At 37.7% G+C, this 18,804-nt stretch overlaps 2 protein-coding genes across 3 annotated transcripts; both read left to right on the forward strand.

The window, feature by feature from the left end:
* Positions 1–7,460: 7,460 nt before the first annotated feature.
* On the forward strand, positions 7,461–14,516 carry LOC138310453 (uncharacterized). Of its 2 annotated transcripts, XM_069251682.1 has the most exons (7): positions 7,461–7,553; positions 10,372–10,641; positions 11,346–11,480; positions 12,024–12,191; positions 12,912–12,995; positions 13,650–13,983; positions 14,423–14,516. In XM_069251682.1, exons 2-7 carry the CDS (start codon positions 10,583–10,585, stop codon positions 14,471–14,473), a joined length of 831 nt encoding a protein of 276 aa, XP_069107783.1. In that variant the 5' UTR covers positions 7,461–7,553; positions 10,372–10,582; the 3' UTR covers positions 14,474–14,516. The 2 variants fall into 2 exon arrangements, with proteins under 2 accessions (XP_069107783.1, XP_069107782.1); XM_069251681.1 differs by having other exon boundaries at positions 7,461–10,641.
* Positions 14,517–15,224: 708 nt separating this feature from the next.
* Positions 15,225–18,492, forward strand: LOC138310797 (uncharacterized). The gene is made up of 6 exons (XM_069252121.1): positions 15,225–15,450; positions 15,717–15,793; positions 16,013–16,117; positions 16,592–16,800; positions 17,038–17,202; positions 17,677–18,492. The coding sequence occupies exons 1-6, from the start codon at positions 15,225–15,227 to the stop codon at positions 17,870–17,872; spliced, it is 978 nt and encodes a 325-aa protein (XP_069108222.1). The 3' UTR covers positions 17,873–18,492.
* The last annotated feature ends 312 nt before the right edge of the window (positions 18,493–18,804 follow it).

Genomic DNA, 18,804 nt, shown 5'->3' on the forward strand with positions numbered 1-18,804 from the left:
TGATCGGAACCCCTGGAGTATCGAGGATGAGTGAAAATTAAATACATGACATTGTATATATTTCCCCGAGACTTGATGATATAGTAATTTGTAATACCGTGATGTATACAGTTTACTTTGTATATGGTACGTATAATAGCTAAAGTATCCTATCATCATGTCCTCATCAGAGATACATGCGATAATGTATATCACTTTAATAATCTGTAAAGTCATACTAGCCTCAATGACATGCATATACTTGAGAAATATTTGTAATGTAGATAATATTTGTATAGACGAGTTTTCCGTTTAGTCATACCACAGTAGTCTCCCTTGGGTTAACCAAAACATTCTCACGCCACAGCGACGTGACTAAATTGTTATGATGTTTAATTCTCCTGTTGTTATCTTTATGCAACACAGTGTTATAATTTATTGATTTATAGTACATATCGGTGTCAGTAAACTCGCGGGTATTGTTTTGTGCTATGTAAACCCGCGGGTATTATTTTATGTTGTGTAAACCCGCGGGTATTGGTTTGTGCTATGTAAACCTACGGGTATTGTTTTGTGCTATGTAAACCCGCAGGTATTGTTTTGTGTTTTGTAAACCCTTGAGTATTGCTTTGTGCTGTGTAAACCCGCAGGTATGGTTTTGTGCTATGTAAACCCCCGGGTATTGTTTTGTGTTGTGTTAACCCGCGGGTATTGTTTTGTGCTGTGTAAACCCAAGGGTATTGTTTTGTGTTGTGTAAACCCGTGGTCATTGTTTTGTGTTGTGTTAACCCGTGGGCATTGTTTTGTGTTATGTTAACCCGTGGGTATTGTTTTTACTGTGTAGACCCGTGGGTATTGTTTTGTGTTGTGTAAACCCGCGGGTAATGTTTTGTGTTATGTAAACCCGCGGGTATTGTTTTGTGCTATGTAAACCCGCGGGTATTGTTTTGTGCTATGTAAACCCGAGGGTTATTGTTTTGTGTTGTGTAAACCCGCGGGTATTGTTTTGTGCTGTGTAAACCCGCGGGTATTGTTTTGTGTTATGTAAACCCAAGGGTATTGTTTTGTGTTGTGTAAACCCGTGGTCATTGTTTTGTGTTGTGTTAACCCGTGGGCATTGTTTTGTGTTATTCTAACCCGTGGGTATTGTTTTTACTGTGTAGACCCGTGGGTATTGTTTTGTGTTGTGTAAACCCGCGGGTATTGTTTTGTGTTATGTAAACCCGCGGGTATTGTTTTGTGTTATGTAAACCCGCGGGTATTGTTTTGTGCTATGTAAACCCGCGGGTATTGTTTTGTGTTATGTAAACCCGAGGGTATTGTTTTGTGCTATGTAAACCCGCGGGTATTGTTTTGTGTTGTGTAAACCCACGGGTATTGTTTTGTGCTGTGTAAACCCGGGGTATTGTTTTGTGTTATGTAAACCCGTGGGTATTGTTTTGTGCTATTTAAACCCGCGGGTATTGTTTTGTTTTGTGTAAACCCGCGGGTATTGGTTTTGTGTTGTGTAAACCCGCGGGTATTGTTTTGTGCTGTGTAAACCCGCGGGTATTGTTTTGTGTTGTGTAAACCCCGGGTATTGTTTTGTGTTGTGTAAACCCGTGGTATTGTTTTGTGTTGTGTAACCCGTGGGATTGTTTTGTGTTTAACCCGTGGTATTGTTTTGTGTTGTGTAAAACCCGTGGGTATTGTTTTGTGTTGTGTAAACCCGTGGGTATTGTTTTGTGTTTGTAAACCCGCGGGTATTGTTTTGTGTTGTGTAAACCCGCGGGTATTGTTTTGTGTTATGTAAACCCGCGGGTATTGTTTTTGTGTTATGTAAACCGCGGGTATTGTTTTGTGTTATGTAAACCCGCGGGTATTGTTTTGTGTTGTGTAAACCCGACGGGTATTGTTTTGTGTTGTGTAAACCCGTGGGTATTGTTTTGTGTTGTGTAAACCCGTGGGTATTGTTTTGTGTTGTGTAAACCCGCGGGTATTGTTTTGTGTTGTGTAAACCCGCGGGTATTGTTTTGTGTTGTGTAAACCCGAGGGAAATGTTTTGTGTTGTGTAGACCCGTGGGTATTGTTTTGTGTTGTGTAAACCCGCGGGTATTGTTTTGTGTTATGTAAACCCGTGGGTATTGTTTTGTGCTGTGTAAACCCGCGGGTATTGTTTTGTGTTGTGTAAACCCGTGGGTATTGTTTTGTGTTGTGTAAACCCGCGGGTATTGTTTTGTGTTGTGTAAACCCACGGGTATTGTTTTGTGTTGTGTAAACCCGTGGGTATTGTTTTGTGTTATGTAAACCCGCGGGTATTGTTTTGTGCTATGTAAACCCGCGGGTATTGTTTTGTGTTGTGTAAACCCGCGGGTATTGTTTTGTGTTATGTAAACCCGCGGGTATTGTTTTGTGTTGTGTAAACCCGCGGGTATTGTTTTGTAATATGTAAACCCGTGGGTATTGTTTTGTGTTATGTAAACCCGTGGGTATTGTTTTGTGCTATGTAAACCCGCGGGTATTGTTTTGTGTTGTGTAAACCCGTGGGTATTGTTTTGTGTTGTGTAAACCCGTGGGTATTGTTTTGTGTTGTGTAAACCCGTGGGTATTGTTTTGTTGTTGTGTAAACCCGCGGGTATTGTTTTGTGTTGTGTAAACCCGGGGTATTGTTTTGTGTTGTGTAAACCCGGGGTATTGTTTTGTGTTGTGTAAACCCGTGGGTATTGTTTGTGTTGTGTAAACCCGTGGGTATTGTTTTGTGTTGTGTAACCCGTGGGTATTGTTTTGTGTTGTGTAAACCCGTGGGTATTGTTTTGTGTGTTGTGTAAACCCGCGGGTATTGTTTTGTGTTATGTAAACCCGCGGGTATTGTTTTGTGTTATGTAAACCCGCGGGTATTGTTTTGTTTTGTTATGTAAACCCGGGTATTGTTTTGTGTTATGTAAACCCGAGGGTATTGTTTTGTGCTATGTAAACCCGCGGGTATTGTTTTGTGTTGTGTAAACCCTGGGTATTGTTTTGTGCTATGTAAACCCGAGGGTATTGTTTTGTGTTATGTAAACACGAGGGTATTGTTTTGTGCTATGTAAACCCGCGGGTATCGTTTTGTGTTGTGTAAACCCACGGGTATTGTTTTGTGCTGTGTAAACCCGTGGGTATTGTTTTGTGTTATGTAAACCCGAGGGTATTGTTTTGTACTATTTAAACCTGCGTGTATTGTTTTGTACTATGTAAACCTGCGTGTATTGTTTTGTGTTGTGTAAACCCGCGTGTATTGTTTTGTGTTGTGTAAACCCACGGGTATTGTTTTGTGTTGTGTAAACCCGTGGGTATTGTTTTGTGTTGTGTAAACCCGTGGGTATTGTTTTGTGTTGTGTAAACCCGTGGGTATTGTTTTGTGTTGTGTAAACCCGCGGGTATTGTTTTGTGTTGTGTAAACCCGTGGGTATTGTTTTGTGTTGTGTAAACCCGTGGGTATTGTTTTGTGTTGTGTAAACCCGTGGGTATTGTTTTGTGTTGTGTAAACCCGTGGGTATTGTTTTGTGCTATGTAAACCCGTGGGTATTGTTTTGTGCTATGTAAACCCGTGGGTATTGTTTTGTGCTATGTAAACCCGTGGGTATTGTTTTGTGTTGTGTAAACCCGCGGGTATTGTTTTGTGCTATGTAAACCCGTGGGTATTGTTTTGTGCTATGTAAACCCGTGGGTATTGTTTTGTGCTATGTAAACCCGCGGGTATTGTTTTGTGTTGTGTAAACCCGTGGGTATTGTTTTGTGCTATTAAAGCCTGTGTGTATTGTTTTGTACTGTGTAAACCCGCGGGTATTGTTTTGTGTTGTGTAAACCCGTGGGTATTGTTTTGTGTTGTGTAAACCCGTGGGTATTGTTTTGTGTTGTGTAAACCCGTGGGTATTGTTTTGTGTTGTGTAAACCCGTGGGTATTGTTTTGTGTTGTGTAAACCCGTGGGTATTGTTTTGTGTTGTGTAAACCCGTGGGTATTGTTTTGTGTTGTGTAAACCCGTGGGTATTGTTTTGTACTATGTAAACCCGTGGGTATTGTTTTGTGTTGTGTAAACCCGTGGGTATTGTTTTGTGCTATGTAAACCCGCGGGTATTGTTTTGTGTTATGTAAACCCGCGGGTATTGTTTTGTGCTATGTAAACCCGCGGGTATTGTTTTGTGTTGTGTAAACCCGCGGGTATTGTTTTGTGTTGTGTAAACCCGCGGGTATTGTTTTGTGCTGTGTAAACCCGAGGGTATTGTTTTGTGCTATGTAAACCCGAGGGTATTGTTTTGTGCTATTTAAACCCGCGGGTATTGTTTTGTGTTGTGTAAACCCGTGGGTATTGTTTTGTGCTATGTAAACCCGAGGGTATTGTTTTGTGCTATGTAAACCCGAGGGTATTGTTTTGTGTTGTGTAAACCCGTGGGTATTGTTTTGTGCTATGTAAACCCGTGGGTATTGTTTTGTGTTGTGTAAACCCGTGGGTATTGTTTTGTGCTATGTAAACCCGTGGGTATTGTTTTGTGCTTTGTAAACCGGAGGGTATTGTTTTGTACTATTTAAACCTGCGTGTATTGTTTTTGTCTATTTAAACCCGTGGTATTGTTTTGTGTTGTGTAAACCCGTGGGTATTGTTTTGTGTTGTGTAAACCCGTGGGTATTGTTTTGTGCTATGTAAACCCGTGGGTATTGTTTTGTGCTATGTAAACCCGTGGGTATTGTTTTGTGCTATGTAAACCCGTGGGTATTGTTTTGTTTTAAACCCGGGTATTGTTTTGTGCTATGTAAAACCCGCGGGTATTGTTTTGTGTTGTGTAAACCCGCGGGTATTGTTTTGTGTTGTGTAAACCCGTGGGTATTTTTGTGTTGTGTAACGGGTGTTTTGTGTTGTGTAAACCCGTGGGTATTGTTTTGTGTTGTGTAAACCCGTGGGTATTGTTTTGTGTTGTGTAAACCCGTGGGCATTGTTTTGTGTTGTGTTAACCCGTGGGTATTGTTTTGTGTTGTGTTAACCCGTGGGCATTGTTTTGTGTTGTGTTAACCCGTGGGTATTGTTTTTATTGTGTAGACCCGTGGGTATTGTTTTGTGCTATGTAAACCCGTGGGTATTGTTTTGTGTTGTGTAAACCCGTGGGTATTGTTTTGTGCTATGTAAACCCGTGGGTATTGTTTTGTGCTATGTAAACCCGTGGGTATTGTTTTGTGTTATGTAAACCCGTGGGTATTGTTTTGTGCTATGTAAACCCGTGGGTATTGTTTTGTGCTATGTAAACCCGCGGGTATTGTTTTGTGCTATGTAAACCCGCGGGTATTGTTTTGTGTTGTGTAAACCCGCGGGTATTGTTTTGTGCTATGTAAACCCGCGGGTATTGTTTTGTGTTATGTAAACCCGAGGGTATTGTTTTGTGCTATGTAAACCCGAGGGTATTGTTTTGTGCTATTTAAACCCGCGGGTATTGTTTTGTGCTATGTAAAACCCGTGGTATTGTTTTGTGCTGTGTAAACCCCGGGTATTGTTTTGTGTTGTGTAAACCCGTGGGTATTGTTTTGTGTTGTGTTAACCCGTGGGTATTGTTTTTATTGTGTAGACCCGTGGGTATTGTTTTGTGCTATGTAAACCCGTGGGTATTGTTTTGTGCTATGTAAACCCGTGGGTATTGTTTTGTGCTATGTAAACCCGTGGGTATTGTTTTGTGCTATGTAAACCCGCGGGTATTGTTTTGTGCTATTTAAACCCGCGGGTATTGTTTTGTTTTGTGTAAACCCGCGGGTATGGTTTTGTGTTGTGTAAACCCGTTGGTATTGTTTTGTGCTATGCAAACCCGTGGGTAATGTTTTGTGCTATGTAAACCCGTGGGTATTGTTTTGTGCTATGTAAACCCGCGGGTATTGTTTTGTGCTATACAAACCCGTGGGTAATACACAACAATACACAAAGCTTTGTCAAAGGCCAATTATACGTGTCTATGAAAAATATAACAATTTAGAAAGGGAACAAATCCTGTGAATAGAGTAGAAATAAGATAAAACGAAGCTATTGTGGTATTGATTTAGAAATGTGTGATCTATAATTACACATGGCTAATTCTTTGTTTGATCAAGGATTTATAAGTGAAATTGTTTGATACTTACGTATCTTGTATTCTGAATTAAGCTTCCGAAGTCTGGGGCTATAACAATGTGCCACAAATTGAAAAATCTGCATTTGATGGTTTTAAAGTCGATATTGGGTGTTAAAAAATCGGTTAACAATTCCATGGTTTATTTTGAATTGGGACGTTTTCCTTTTTACATTACGAGAAAGATTTGTATTGTGAAAATATTGGTTTCATAAATTTACTGAAGACTGAATGAGGATTTGTTATGATGAATTAATTGAACTTAATATTAAAAAGCCTAATTGCAAAGAAAATAGTGTATATCATTTGAAAAATCATGTATGTTCATTTGGTTTTGGTGATATATATATATATGATACGCACAGATCGTTCCAAATAAAAAATATATTTTTGTTAAGAAATGTACCATCCCTACCCATATTTACCTAATTATAGGAGAGATGGTATCACAAAGGAACTCAATCCGTCAGACTGTCCAGTATACAATCCCTACCATGAATTTATCCTATACTCGAGACTAAACAGCCAATCACGACAGAGGGAACAGACACATATGTAGAACAAAACACATGAGGAATACACAAGGAATGCAGGCCTAGGCGGAAACACTACCACAGTATATATAGAGCCATACAGAGGTCACATGACAGGTACACGGAAAAGCAGCTTAACTTGCAATTGTTAGCTTGCCCTGTCCATATATAAAATATTTACATCCCCTGCTACATGAACACTTATATAAAGGCATAACGGATTTTTTAAATTACGGTCTTACCTAGTAATTCAATCTGTTTCCCAACATGTTTTTTTTAGTAAAAGCGTAGTAAAACGAGTCACGTGCTTATACCTCATTCATGCCATTGGCCGAAATATGGAATCGTATTATGGGTAACTAGTGATCACGTAATGGTGTGTTTACTTTTAAAAATAGTGATTTCTCTGACCTGTTTTTTAATATATATATAATTTGTCCTTTTGACGGAGATCTTATTTTCTTTGTGCTATATTTATCTAATCTGAAACCAAAAGTAGGTAAATATAAATGTAGAAATCTACGAATTTAACCGGGAGTTGCCGATTTTCGCTGATCCTAGATTAGACGGTTAGACCGATTGAGTTATCAATTCGCATTATATCATTAATTTATATAGATAAAACGTAGAAATGGCGGTTTTATAGCTCATTTCAGTCCATTTATTATAGTAAAACAGTACATATGTGCAGGTCAAAATGATATGCATGCATTATTAATAACATTTTGGAATCTAAATATTTTCAAATAAATCAAATTTTCCGAGAAATGACAAGCAAACTATTACTTTATTTGGAGTAAATACACAATCACGTGATCACTAGTTACCCATAATACTATTCTAAATTTCCAGGGGGTCGGACGTGTCTTGGTATGCGAAGGTGTATTTAGGTATGCGCATTCCAAGATGGCGGAAAATCTACGCTTCGGCAACCAAAGGTAGGTACAAAATCCTCTGTGGTTCTTTTATGCTTAATATATGATGTTCATGACTATTGCGTTTCGGTGATAAAATGTTTGCAGTTCCCAAAAATGCAGAAGATATTTACTGTCAGTCTTTAGTTAAAAATCTATTAAAGAAAAACTACGAGATTTTCAGGTAGAAAACAGCACTTCGCTTCAAAACAATGGTATATTTGGATATATATACAACTTCAGCCCGATTGAGCAGCCAAATGACAAAAAGAATCACTTTGAAATCCTTTAAGAATTAATATCAACCCAGTTTCTGATGCCTGATATCATTGTGTTTAGAGAAACGAACGTTTGAAGTTAGTGTACGCAATCATTGGTATGCGTAGTCTTGGACACCACTGGTTTTGGTATGATGAATTTTCAGGTTTGGCTAATTTGACGGTGTTTAAACGCATTTTATATTTCATAAGTTAGGTACATGATATATTTTACTCTTACATTGCATTTGCATTTTGCAAGACCTCCTGTCGTAAGAAATTAAGATATATACATGTACAATATAGTATGTCACGCATGTACAATGTAGTAGGTTTTAATTGCACCTAGTGATATGATCGCTTTCTAGCTTCACGTGAAAGGAAAGTGTGTTTAGCTCAGTCGGTAGAGCGGCTGATCAGAGGACTTCCGGTTTAGGATGTGAATGGACGGCGATTTCGTTGATCACAAAGTTCAATCGTAAGTCAACCTTTACGTTTGGGTATATAATCCAAATTGTTGCATTTTATTAACATATACATTTGTGCTTCGTATAAAACTGTGTAAATGTAATTCTGTGGCTGGTGCTCTAGCTTTTTGAGCCATTTTATGATAGACTCGGCCGGAGGCGGCCAAAATGGCCGCATGAAATTTTACAAGAAGGACTGCACGTACTTGGTGAATGTACGGGACAATAAATCAGTCCTTCCTATGGAACTTATTCGAGCAATTGAGGAAATATGTGATGTTGGTTCATTATATGCATGTGTGCCTAAGGGTGGGGATTCGTATGAAGTGACAATGAATGGAATGGCTAGCGGACAATTTTTATTAAATGGTGTTGAAGTGAAGGGGCCTACGTGTGAGGTCACAGAAGTGGTAAAATCGTATTTAGTAGTATCCTTTCTGCATATTCCTGCCTATATTTCGGATGATGAAATAAAATACAAATTGTTGCAGTTAGGAGTGACTGTGCATTCTCCGATCAAACGTAGATGCTATCCGGGTACCGACATAGCGGACGGCACGCGCATCGTGAAGGTCAAACTACCCCCCGGCTTGCCATCACTTCCATATACTGTGAGAATTGAGAATGCATATTACCGAGTTGTACATAACGATCAAAAGAGAATGTGCACTATGTGTCATTCTGTGGATCATATGTTTAGGGATTGTCCGGATTTTAAATGCTTCAAATGTAAAGGACAGGGTCACTTTGCGAGAAATTGTACGACCCCACCCTGTACTCGGTGTGGCATAGTCCGTGCTGATTGCATGTGTGACATGTCGCCTGTCAACGTTGACGAGGACATGGAGAGTTCTAGGGACAGTCATTCACGTGCTCTGTGCGAGGTATGTGGGAAATTTGAATGCCGGTGCGATGACGACACGTGCACAGGCTGTGGTCAGTTTATCTGTGTTTGTGTTGAGGAGAGTCCAGCGGTGGGGAACGATGGTGGTGTTGATGAGGTTGATGATGATGACGACGACAATAACGTCAATATGGAGGAGGGGGGAAGCAGGTGATGATGATGATGACGATGATGTTGACGGCGATGACGAAGGCAGCTATGAGGGAAAAATGCAAGAAGATACAGATGGCGAGAACATTTTGGTAGTAGATACTGGATGTTTAAATAATAGTGAAGAACATGGGAAGAGGGGGTTGCCAGATGTGGCAAGCCCCTCTTCCCCTCAGACGATTACTGAAACACCTCTTAAAGGGGTGTTTTGGGAGAAAAGTGAGGATTCGGTTGGGTCTGACATGGAGGACAGTTCGTTCATCCAGGTGAAAAACAGAAAAAGAAAAACAAAGCAGCAATTCATAAAATTGTCATATACAACCGATTCATCAAAGAAATCTAAACAAAAATAGGGTCCTTTTTGTGTTTTGTTTTTGTTATTTGCATGTTAAAATTTGTGTCATTCAACTGTAATGGACTAAGTGATATTTTTAAATTACAAAAAGTGTTTTCCAATTTTGAAGAAAAGAAAATAGACATTGTTTTTTTACAAGAAACCTTTTGGACAGGCACATTTATTTATCAAGTCCGTGATAAATGGAATGGTAGTGTATTCTACTCAAATGGTAATAATGGCCGGCAAGGTGTAGCTATATTATTAAGCAGTAATTTCAAAAATACATGTAATATCGTTTCAAATTTTGGAAGTCAGGGACGATTTTTACATTTGCAATTAGAAATGGATAACAATACATTGAATTTATTTAACGTTTATGCTCCTAATGTTTTAGCTGATAAAGTTGATTTTTTTAATTTCATAAATAATTATATTCATGATGGCAGTTATGATAACGTTATGATTGCAGGCGACTTTAACACTACTCTAGCAAAAATAGACCGGTCCGGTGCTACACAACATTTGAATGATTTAGGTGTTAAAGCCCCACTACGCTTCAGAAACAATAAAATTATGAAAATTTGAAAGATTCTGAAATTTGGTAATTTTCTTTAACTGTCTGAGTTATGAACTTTGCCTTAATTAGACCGTTGTTGATGAATGCAAAGTCATTGTTCGAAAATAAAAAAATATATATATATTTTAAAATACGACCCGTCTTACGAAGATAAATCTGCGTCGCCGAACAATAATTTGGGCATGCGCAGTGACATTCGGAGTTCAGTGAAAAAAATGGCGGAAAGTGAAACCACGAGGAAAACGTTTGAAACAGACTACAGACAGACTCTGCCAAAAAGCGAAGGAAACGGGAACGAGACTCTGTTTATCAAAAGTCGAGGATCAATATTGGAGAGGCTGGGGAAAGATGGGAGTCCGTAATGATGAGCATTCCCTATATCCACAGTAACGAGGAGTTCGCCGTTTTGCTACTCGACAGGTTCGTAATGCCCGCCATTTATTGTGTAACTATAAATCAATAATTCACAGCTACCGCTGTTTTCCTCTGTGGTTCTGTTAGTTTAACATTATTTGTATTTACGCGTATAAATAACGAAACTTGTTTAGTTACGTTTCCGCATAAATACCAGTCTTTCTTAGCTTTCATGCACCTGGCATTTTGAAGGGGCGCCGAAGGGGATTTTGTTTACATGACAGCGAGCACGTGTTATAGACCACAATATGATAATGATATTTAATTATATCTCAATATCTAAGCGTGAAGCGCGTAGCTACCATAGACTCCCGTACTCATATAATTTTCTTGTTCAGTTTTAAAATTAATACTGGTTACACTTGTATACTCAAAATACATCAGAGCTAATATTTTTGTCATAATCTCAAATAGTGTCATTGAGAATCCGTAAACATCTAAAATGTTATAATATACACGTATCTAGAGTGTCAATTAAAAGGAAATAAGAAATGAAATGTTTCTTTTTTCACTTTTATGATCTAACTTTATGCAAATTACATTTTCAATGCAAAAATGGGTAAATTCACTCTCACAATACCAGATAATAGCTAGAGCCAGTAGAGGAGAGGGGGTGGGTGTTGATTAATATGATTTCATAATATGCTGGGAAGAGGGGTTCGGCAGGGAATAAGATTTGCATTCACATTGTGTTCGTCCCAATTTTGCAGCTATGAATTCAGTGTAAAACCATCTACAAAACCTATAGAGAGGCCAGGTACATCAACGCCACAAACCATGAAAAACATTTCCCAGAGACGAATTGAGCCAGAGGAGTTGGAATTAACTGAAATTTCATCACAAAGGTACATTATATATATATATATATATATATGTAGTGGGATTGGACTGGATCGATCATCGGTGACCACACATAGCTCAGTCGGTAGAGCACTCGGCTAGTGTTCAGAGGGCCGCTACATTTTCTCCTCTGCTGTTACATATATACTGAGTCTATATACATTAGTTTTCAAAATTTTACTTTAGTTGGTTTGAGATTACTACTTACTATATATTACTAAATATTCTATATTTTACTGAAATGTTGATTTTGGCATCAATGTAAAGTATCTGAAAGAAATCATGATCGTCATCGTTAGATGCATCACTGTACGTATGAATAATATAATCTTTCCTTATCTAGGGTGTGACTACACAATCACAACATGAAAATGAGTGGTAATTCACAAACTTCCAATTCGAGGCTTGCTGAGTGTTGGACATCCCATGTCTGTGATATAATCAGAACCAGTATGAAAATGATTACTTACTTTCGAACTTTGAGAAGTAGATTTTGCAATTGGTTAGTGATACTTGCATTTATATTATTGAACATTGATTATTTACAGCACTGAGACAGAATTATCAGGTGTGGAGACATTGGAAACTATACCAACAAAGTCTACCCAGCTCGAAGTATCAAAACCTGGACCTTCAAAGGCCCAGCATGGATTCTCTGTTCCACATAGGGGATGGAAAAAGACAGATATTGAATCTGTTTATGTGGATCCTTTTGAGTAAGACTTCATTTTTACAATACTTGAATTTGATAGATACAATTGTGTGTGTCCAGTGCAATAAATAAAAGTCAGCATATATTACTTCAAACTTCAAACATTTTTTAGTACCGTATAGGTTGTAGGTTCCCCTAGGACCCTAGTTGTGCATATTGTATTTTGGGACCGATCGGTCAACAAGATGGCCGACAGGCAGCCATCTTGGATTTTGGTAGTTAAAGTTTGTTACCGCTATTTCTCAGAAAGTACTGAAGCGATCTCTCAAATTTTATATGTATGTTCCCCTAGGACCTTAGTTGTGCATATTGCATTTTAGGACCGATCGGTCAACAAGATGGCCGACAGGTAGCCATCTTGGATTTTGATAGTTGAAGTTTGTTACTGCTGATTCTAAAAAAGTAATGAAGTGATCTGTTTCATATTTCATATATGTTGTATGTTTGAAAAAGTTTGAAAAGCAGAGAGAAGATCCCTCTTTCCATTGTCAGACATAGATCATACTTTGGTGATCGCCAAGATCCCTCTGGGATCTCTTGTTACTAATATCTTTAGTATAGTAAGTACAGTATATAAATCAAATTGGAATCGCCCATGAGACTTAATTTTCAGTAAAATATATTATTATTTATATAACAAATGCATAGTACTGTAGGCATTGAGAATTACCAAGGCGCATTACAGTTTATAAATTGCATAAGTACATGTTGATCTTTATTGCAGATTAAGTATATTCACATCTGAAGAGGGAGATGATGCAAATTTAGACAGTGATGAGGATTATGAGCCAACAGAAATGTCATTGCGGTAAGAAATATACTATTAATTTATGCTCATACAAAGTAGCTGATATTCAGTATGTTTAGCCTTATAATTGATTTACACAAAGAATTACATACTTTACAACATTCAGATGACATTCACAATATATTGTGTACTTGACTTGTGATTAAACGTAAGTGGTAAGTTATGTGCAATTTCAAGATATTCTCCATGGTTCCTAAGTGGTTTGTTTTGTCAGGGCCATTTAGGACAAGGTAGATAGCAGATATGTGTCAAAGTACCAATAGAAAAAAGTACCTGTTGACTGGGATTATGACTTGAAACCAAAAAGGTCGAAGACTACTACACAGTCACCACTGCCATTCAATGGTCAAAATTCAGGGATTTCTATTTGATATATAAGAAATTGGCAATTATGAGTTCATTTAGGAATTACTACATATAATATGATTTATATACACATGTATATAACTTAGATCTCAACAGCAAATAACATACCTAATAGACACGTGAATATTGTCATGGATTGAAAAATTGTTCATTAGAATTATACAAATGTATTTGGCTGTGTATTAGTGTTATTTATTGATTATGTACAGTACAATGGATTGTGGAATGACTCATTTGTATACACTATTGGGAAATAATTGTGTCATATGTTTTCCTTTTTTGTTGTAGACTTAGTAATCCGGAGGCTATTCCTGAAGTGTCATTTGGTGACATAGAGTTTAGCGAGGGAGAGGGAGAGGGAAATGAAGCAAATGAAATGTTAGAGCTTGAGGAGGAAGAACAAAAGAAGGAGCCCATGGACAAATCTAGCCTCAAGATTTTAAAGATAATCAACAGTGAGAGGGCAGAAGAAGTTGTTGATGAATCATTTATAGTTTATAGACAATGTTTGCTGGAGCTTGCAAAATCTGCTTGCAGTCAATTTTGCACTGTTGACCAATATTGCCAAAAACCTGTTGAAGTTCAACAAAAAGTTATTGGTTCAGCACTTCATTTGAAATGGGTAAGATTCTTTTAGTACAAAAACACATTATTTGAAGTACAAAATGTAGTTAAGAAACTAGTGCAAGAAGTATTAGTTACAGAAAAGTAGAGGAAGTTGTACTTTAGCACTGGCAGTTTCAAAATAAAAAAGACCAATAAAAAAGACCAGAGTATAGAAAAGTGACAGTAAACTATGTTCATTGCTGTGTGTGTATGGCAGAGTAAGTAATTAATTGTAAAACTGTAATTTGTGGGGGGCCGCGGTGGCTGAGTGGTTAAGATGTCCCGACATATTACCACAAGCCCTCCGCCTCCGGCTTTCCTCCACCAACAAACCTGGCACTTCTTAAATGGCCCTGGCTGTTAAATAGAATGTTAACTAATAAAACAAAACTAATTTGTCTGAATATATTTTGTTTGGTGATTACATGTCCACATTTATTTATCCTTTCCTGTAGGTTTGTTCTGATGGACATATATGTCAGGAATGGTCCTCCCAGCCTGTTTGAAACAGAAAGCTTCATGCAGGTAACATTCTAATCTCATTTGCTGTTCTGACCTCTGGCAACAACTTTGGAAAGCTTGCTTTGTTTGCTAGGGCACTGAAGCTCCACTTTCCGGGTAGTACTACCTTCAACAATATACAGAGGATATATCTTATACCATCTATAGATGAACTCTGGAAAGAACAGCAGGCTTCTTTGCTGTCCCACTTTGAGGGTCGTGATGTTGTTTTGGCAGGTATGATTGATTTGTGGGGTGGGGGCATACTGTGTTATGCATGTGTTAAAGTTATTCTAGTATACTGTACGTAGTTATTTATTTTGAATTGAAAACATTACTGTAATGTTCTGTTTTCAGACTTTTTGCTAAGAAACCTATACCTATACTTTTTATGGCACTATGACCAGTATGAAATTATGCAAGGCAATTGATGTTAATCATGTATTACTTGTCCCATCCTGTCATCTCGCAGCTTATAGGTACTCTACTAACTTCAGTTCTATCACATGCTGATTTCCATTTGGAAGTTAGGTCATTTGAAGTTTTACATAACTTTATTCTACTTATTAGATAAACTATGAATGCAGGGGGCATTTTATGGTATTTGTCAATTGTGTGATTTGTTTCTTCATGCAGAGGTTTTAGCTCCTATGATAGCTTTTATATCCCATGGCATCTTAGAACATTTTCTTCAATCTCAAACAAATGATACCTATCATTATATTACAATGTAGTATAACATTAGGTGATGGAAGGATGGATAGTCCCGGCCACAGTGCACAATACTGCACATATTCATTGATGGAGCTGGATAGCAACAAAATCATGTCTATAGTCACTGTTGACAAGAGGGAAACTGGGAAGGTTTCCACTGTCATGGAGAAACTGGGATTCAAAAGGGCGTTAGAAGACCTATTATCAAAGAATGTGAAGATCGCAGAAATTGCAACGGATCAACACATGCAAATATCATCTTTAATGAGTAAGTGATTTAATTGTTTACATTCATAAAATCTATTGCATGTTAGGATAGCAAAATTTGTTTTGATCTAGAGATATCAATATTGCGAAAGTGTATGCTGTTATTCCAGATGCTGTCAAATTCAATTTCAAGCTATAACTTATACCAATAAACCAATATAGAAATGTATTTCCTATATTGATTGATTAATTCAACAATGATAGTCATGGATTCAAGGTCATAATCCAGTAGGATAGAAAATTAGTAAACTTATTTATTATTTTCAGAAAAGGAACGTCCTGACATCAAACATTCGTTTGATGTGTGGCATGGTGCCAAGAATCTTGGGAAAAAAATCAATGCTGTGAGTAAAAATTATATTATTATTTTAGACCTTATTTCCAGTAGTATGAAATAAAAGACAGAAAAGTCAAAATTCACATACTGGTAGGTACAAATTGTGATATGATCTTCAAATTTTAAATGTTGCTAATGGTATTACATTTCCATTTAACAATATATAGCCTTTTTGACATTTTATCTTTTACACATGCCCTAACATTTACTTATCTTGTCAAAACAGGCATCTCAACAGAAAGAAGCTAAGGATTTGCAAAAATGGACAAGCCACATCACAAATCATTTTTGGCATGCCTGCAAAGAAGCTAAGGATGAATATGACTTCAGAGTAAGTAAAAATAATATCTATTTGTTGTGTCTATGGCCCAAAGAACCAATGACAGTCCAATAAAGTTAGAACCTACATGTGCATAGCATCAAAGCACTAATCCATGACATACCATAACCCCATTATCTTTGGATGAAGAATTGTTGGACCATTATTTCCATAATCATTCTTTACATTATCACATGTTGCCATCAAAAAGATATTGAAATTGTTAATTTTATCCCTTTTTGCCCACCCATCAGAACAATAGTGGTCAGTAGGTACCAATGAAGAAACTAATCAACTGTCAACTAATAATGATAACTCTGACACAGTTAACTAAATTTCATGATTCCTCTCATCCTTTTTAATCCATCATAACATGTATGGAAAACTTTATACAGTAGCAAACATTCACATTTACGATAATAGGTACGCATGGCATGGAAAGGATGTCACACTATATATTTATTAAAAAATTGTTTTGTCATTCAGGGTATATGGCTTGGAGTTGTGCACCATGTTGTTGATGTCCATCAGTGGATTTTATCTGGAGGTGGCAACCGGACAAAGTGCTCACATGGACCTCTTGAGACAGAGGAGAAGAAGTGGTCGAAGAAGGGTAGCAAGGCACATGAAGCTCTGCAAAAGATTGCATATGACAAGCGTTTTCTGAACAACATCAAGTACTACTTAAATTTCCGGTAAATATTTTACATGTGTAATGCTATTGGCCCTTCATATAGGGGCCACAGTGGTTAGGGTGTTTTGATTTACTTCCACTAGCTTCCTACCATGTAGACATGTAAATGATGACATGTTAGAAATTTCAGCTTTTGCCTGCTAGTGCTCAAAAAAATTATTATTACTAATCTTGTGTCGATTTATGTTATGTCACACTTGTGGTTTATCCTTCTCCTTTTTTATTAAAAAAATTACAGAAGTACAGCCTCATTGGAGAGCTTTAACCAGCTAATACTGATGTATGCCGCAAAGCGCTATTCCTACACACCACCTGTCTACAAGGCCAGATGTCAGTTAGCGGCCATCGACAACAATTACCATGCTGACAGAGATGTGAAGATCAGCAAAGATGGTAGCACACGGTAAGAATGCAACAATGAAAAATTTGTAGTTCAGGGAAAACACAGAAGCAGTCCCTGTTTGCTTTGTCAAAATAGCTGTACTTTATCCTATTACATCAAGAAAACTCTTGTGTCCTCAAAAAGCTGTAAAAATAACTATAACAAAGTCCTAAGATCTTGTCTTTGCTGAGCAATTTGTTAAAAACTCAATGTTTAATTCCTTTTTTGATTTGTTGTTTCAACTAATATCATGAATGTGTAATGGAATCTTACTGTGTTTCCTTTCTTATAATGATAAAGTATAACAGACTAACAATAGGAGATTATCTCTCTTTTTTTTTTTATTTCGCATTGGTTTTCGACAATGGTAACACAAATCGTTTAAAAATTTGCACATTTTGGCGACAATAGTCTTATTTTACCATAAAATACATTACAAAAAAAAGAGATAATTTTGTACTTTCTAAACATTGATATGGTAAATATTAACTTCAGGATGCACAGAGTCTTCAACAAGAAAAGCAAGCGATGGACAGTTTCTTCAGTGAAAGAGGAGAAGGACTATGGGTACTTAGATGATCTCGCCAAGCGAGTCATTGTACGTAGACTGCAGTGTAGGGGAGGAATGTCCTGTTCTGCAACACTCGCCCAGGATGACCCCCGAAGGTTGTCAAAGACAATAGCCCCATAGGACCCTCCACCCACCAAAGATCTAGTTGAAGAAAAAAAAAACAAGACTCTGAAAATCTTGCTACGTATCAGCCTTGAAAACTTCCAGTGAAACAGTTGCAAGTTATTCGATACATAACATTTAGAGGACCATGTCATTTGGGGGTAGAGGACAATGGGAAGCTGATAGCTAATCTATACATATCATGTGGAGGGATCTATACATGTCATGTGGGGGATCTATACATGTCATATGGGGATCTATACATGTAGTGTGAAGGATCTATACATGTAATGTTGGGGGTCTATACATGTAATGTGAAGGATCTATACATGTAATGTTGGGGGATATACATGTAGTGTGGGGGATCTATACATGTAATGTGGGGAGATCTATACATGTCATGTGGGGGGATCTATAATACATGTCATGTGGGGGGATCTATAATACATGTCATGTGGGGGGATCTATAATACATGTCATGTGGGGGGATCTATAATACATGTCATGTGGGGGGATCTATAATACATGTCATGTGGGGGGATCTATAATACATGTAATGTGGGGGATCTATACATGTAATGTGGGGAGATCTATACATGTCATGTGGGGGGATCTATAATACATGTCATGTGGGGGGATCTATAATACAGGCCATGTGGGGGGATCTATAATACATGTCATGTGGGGGGATCTATAATACATGTCATGTGGGGGGATCTATAATACATGTCATGTGGGGGATCTATACATGCCATGTGGGGGATATGCATGTAATGTTGGGGGATATACATGTAATGTGGGGGATCTATACATGTCATGTGGGGGGATCTATAATACATGTCATATGGGGGGGTCTATACATGTCATGTGGGGGGATCTATAATACATGTCATGTGGGGGGATCTATAATACATGTCATGTGGGGGGATCTATAATACATGTCATGTGGG

This window comes from Argopecten irradians, chromosome 16 (genome assembly GCF_041381155.1).
Source record: "Argopecten irradians isolate NY chromosome 16, Ai_NY, whole genome shotgun sequence".
Classification (NCBI taxonomy): domain Eukaryota; kingdom Metazoa; phylum Mollusca; class Bivalvia; order Pectinida; family Pectinidae; genus Argopecten; species Argopecten irradians.

Bases quoted from the DNA above. Each gene is read 5' to 3' on its own strand.
- LOC138310797 (XM_069252121.1), top strand. From the start codon at position 15,225: ATGGATAGTCCCGGCCACAGTGCACAATACTGCACATATTCATTGATG. The intron at 15,794-16,012 runs GTGAGTAAAAAT...TTGTCAAAACAG, and splicing joins TTGGGAAAAAAATCAATGCT to GCATCTCAACAGAAAGAAGC. The intron at 16,118-16,591 runs GTAAGTAAAAAT...TTTGTCATTCAG, and splicing joins AGGATGAATATGACTTCAGA to GGTATATGGCTTGGAGTTGT.
- LOC138310453 (XM_069251681.1), top strand. From the start codon at position 10,583: ATGATGAGCATTCCCTATATCCACAGTAACGAGGAGTTCGCCGTTTTG. The intron at 10,642-11,345 runs GTTCGTAATGCC...CCAATTTTGCAG, and splicing joins GCCGTTTTGCTACTCGACAG to CTATGAATTCAGTGTAAAAC. The intron at 11,481-12,023 runs GTACATTATATA...GATTATTTACAG, and splicing joins ACTGAAATTTCATCACAAAG to CACTGAGACAGAATTATCAG.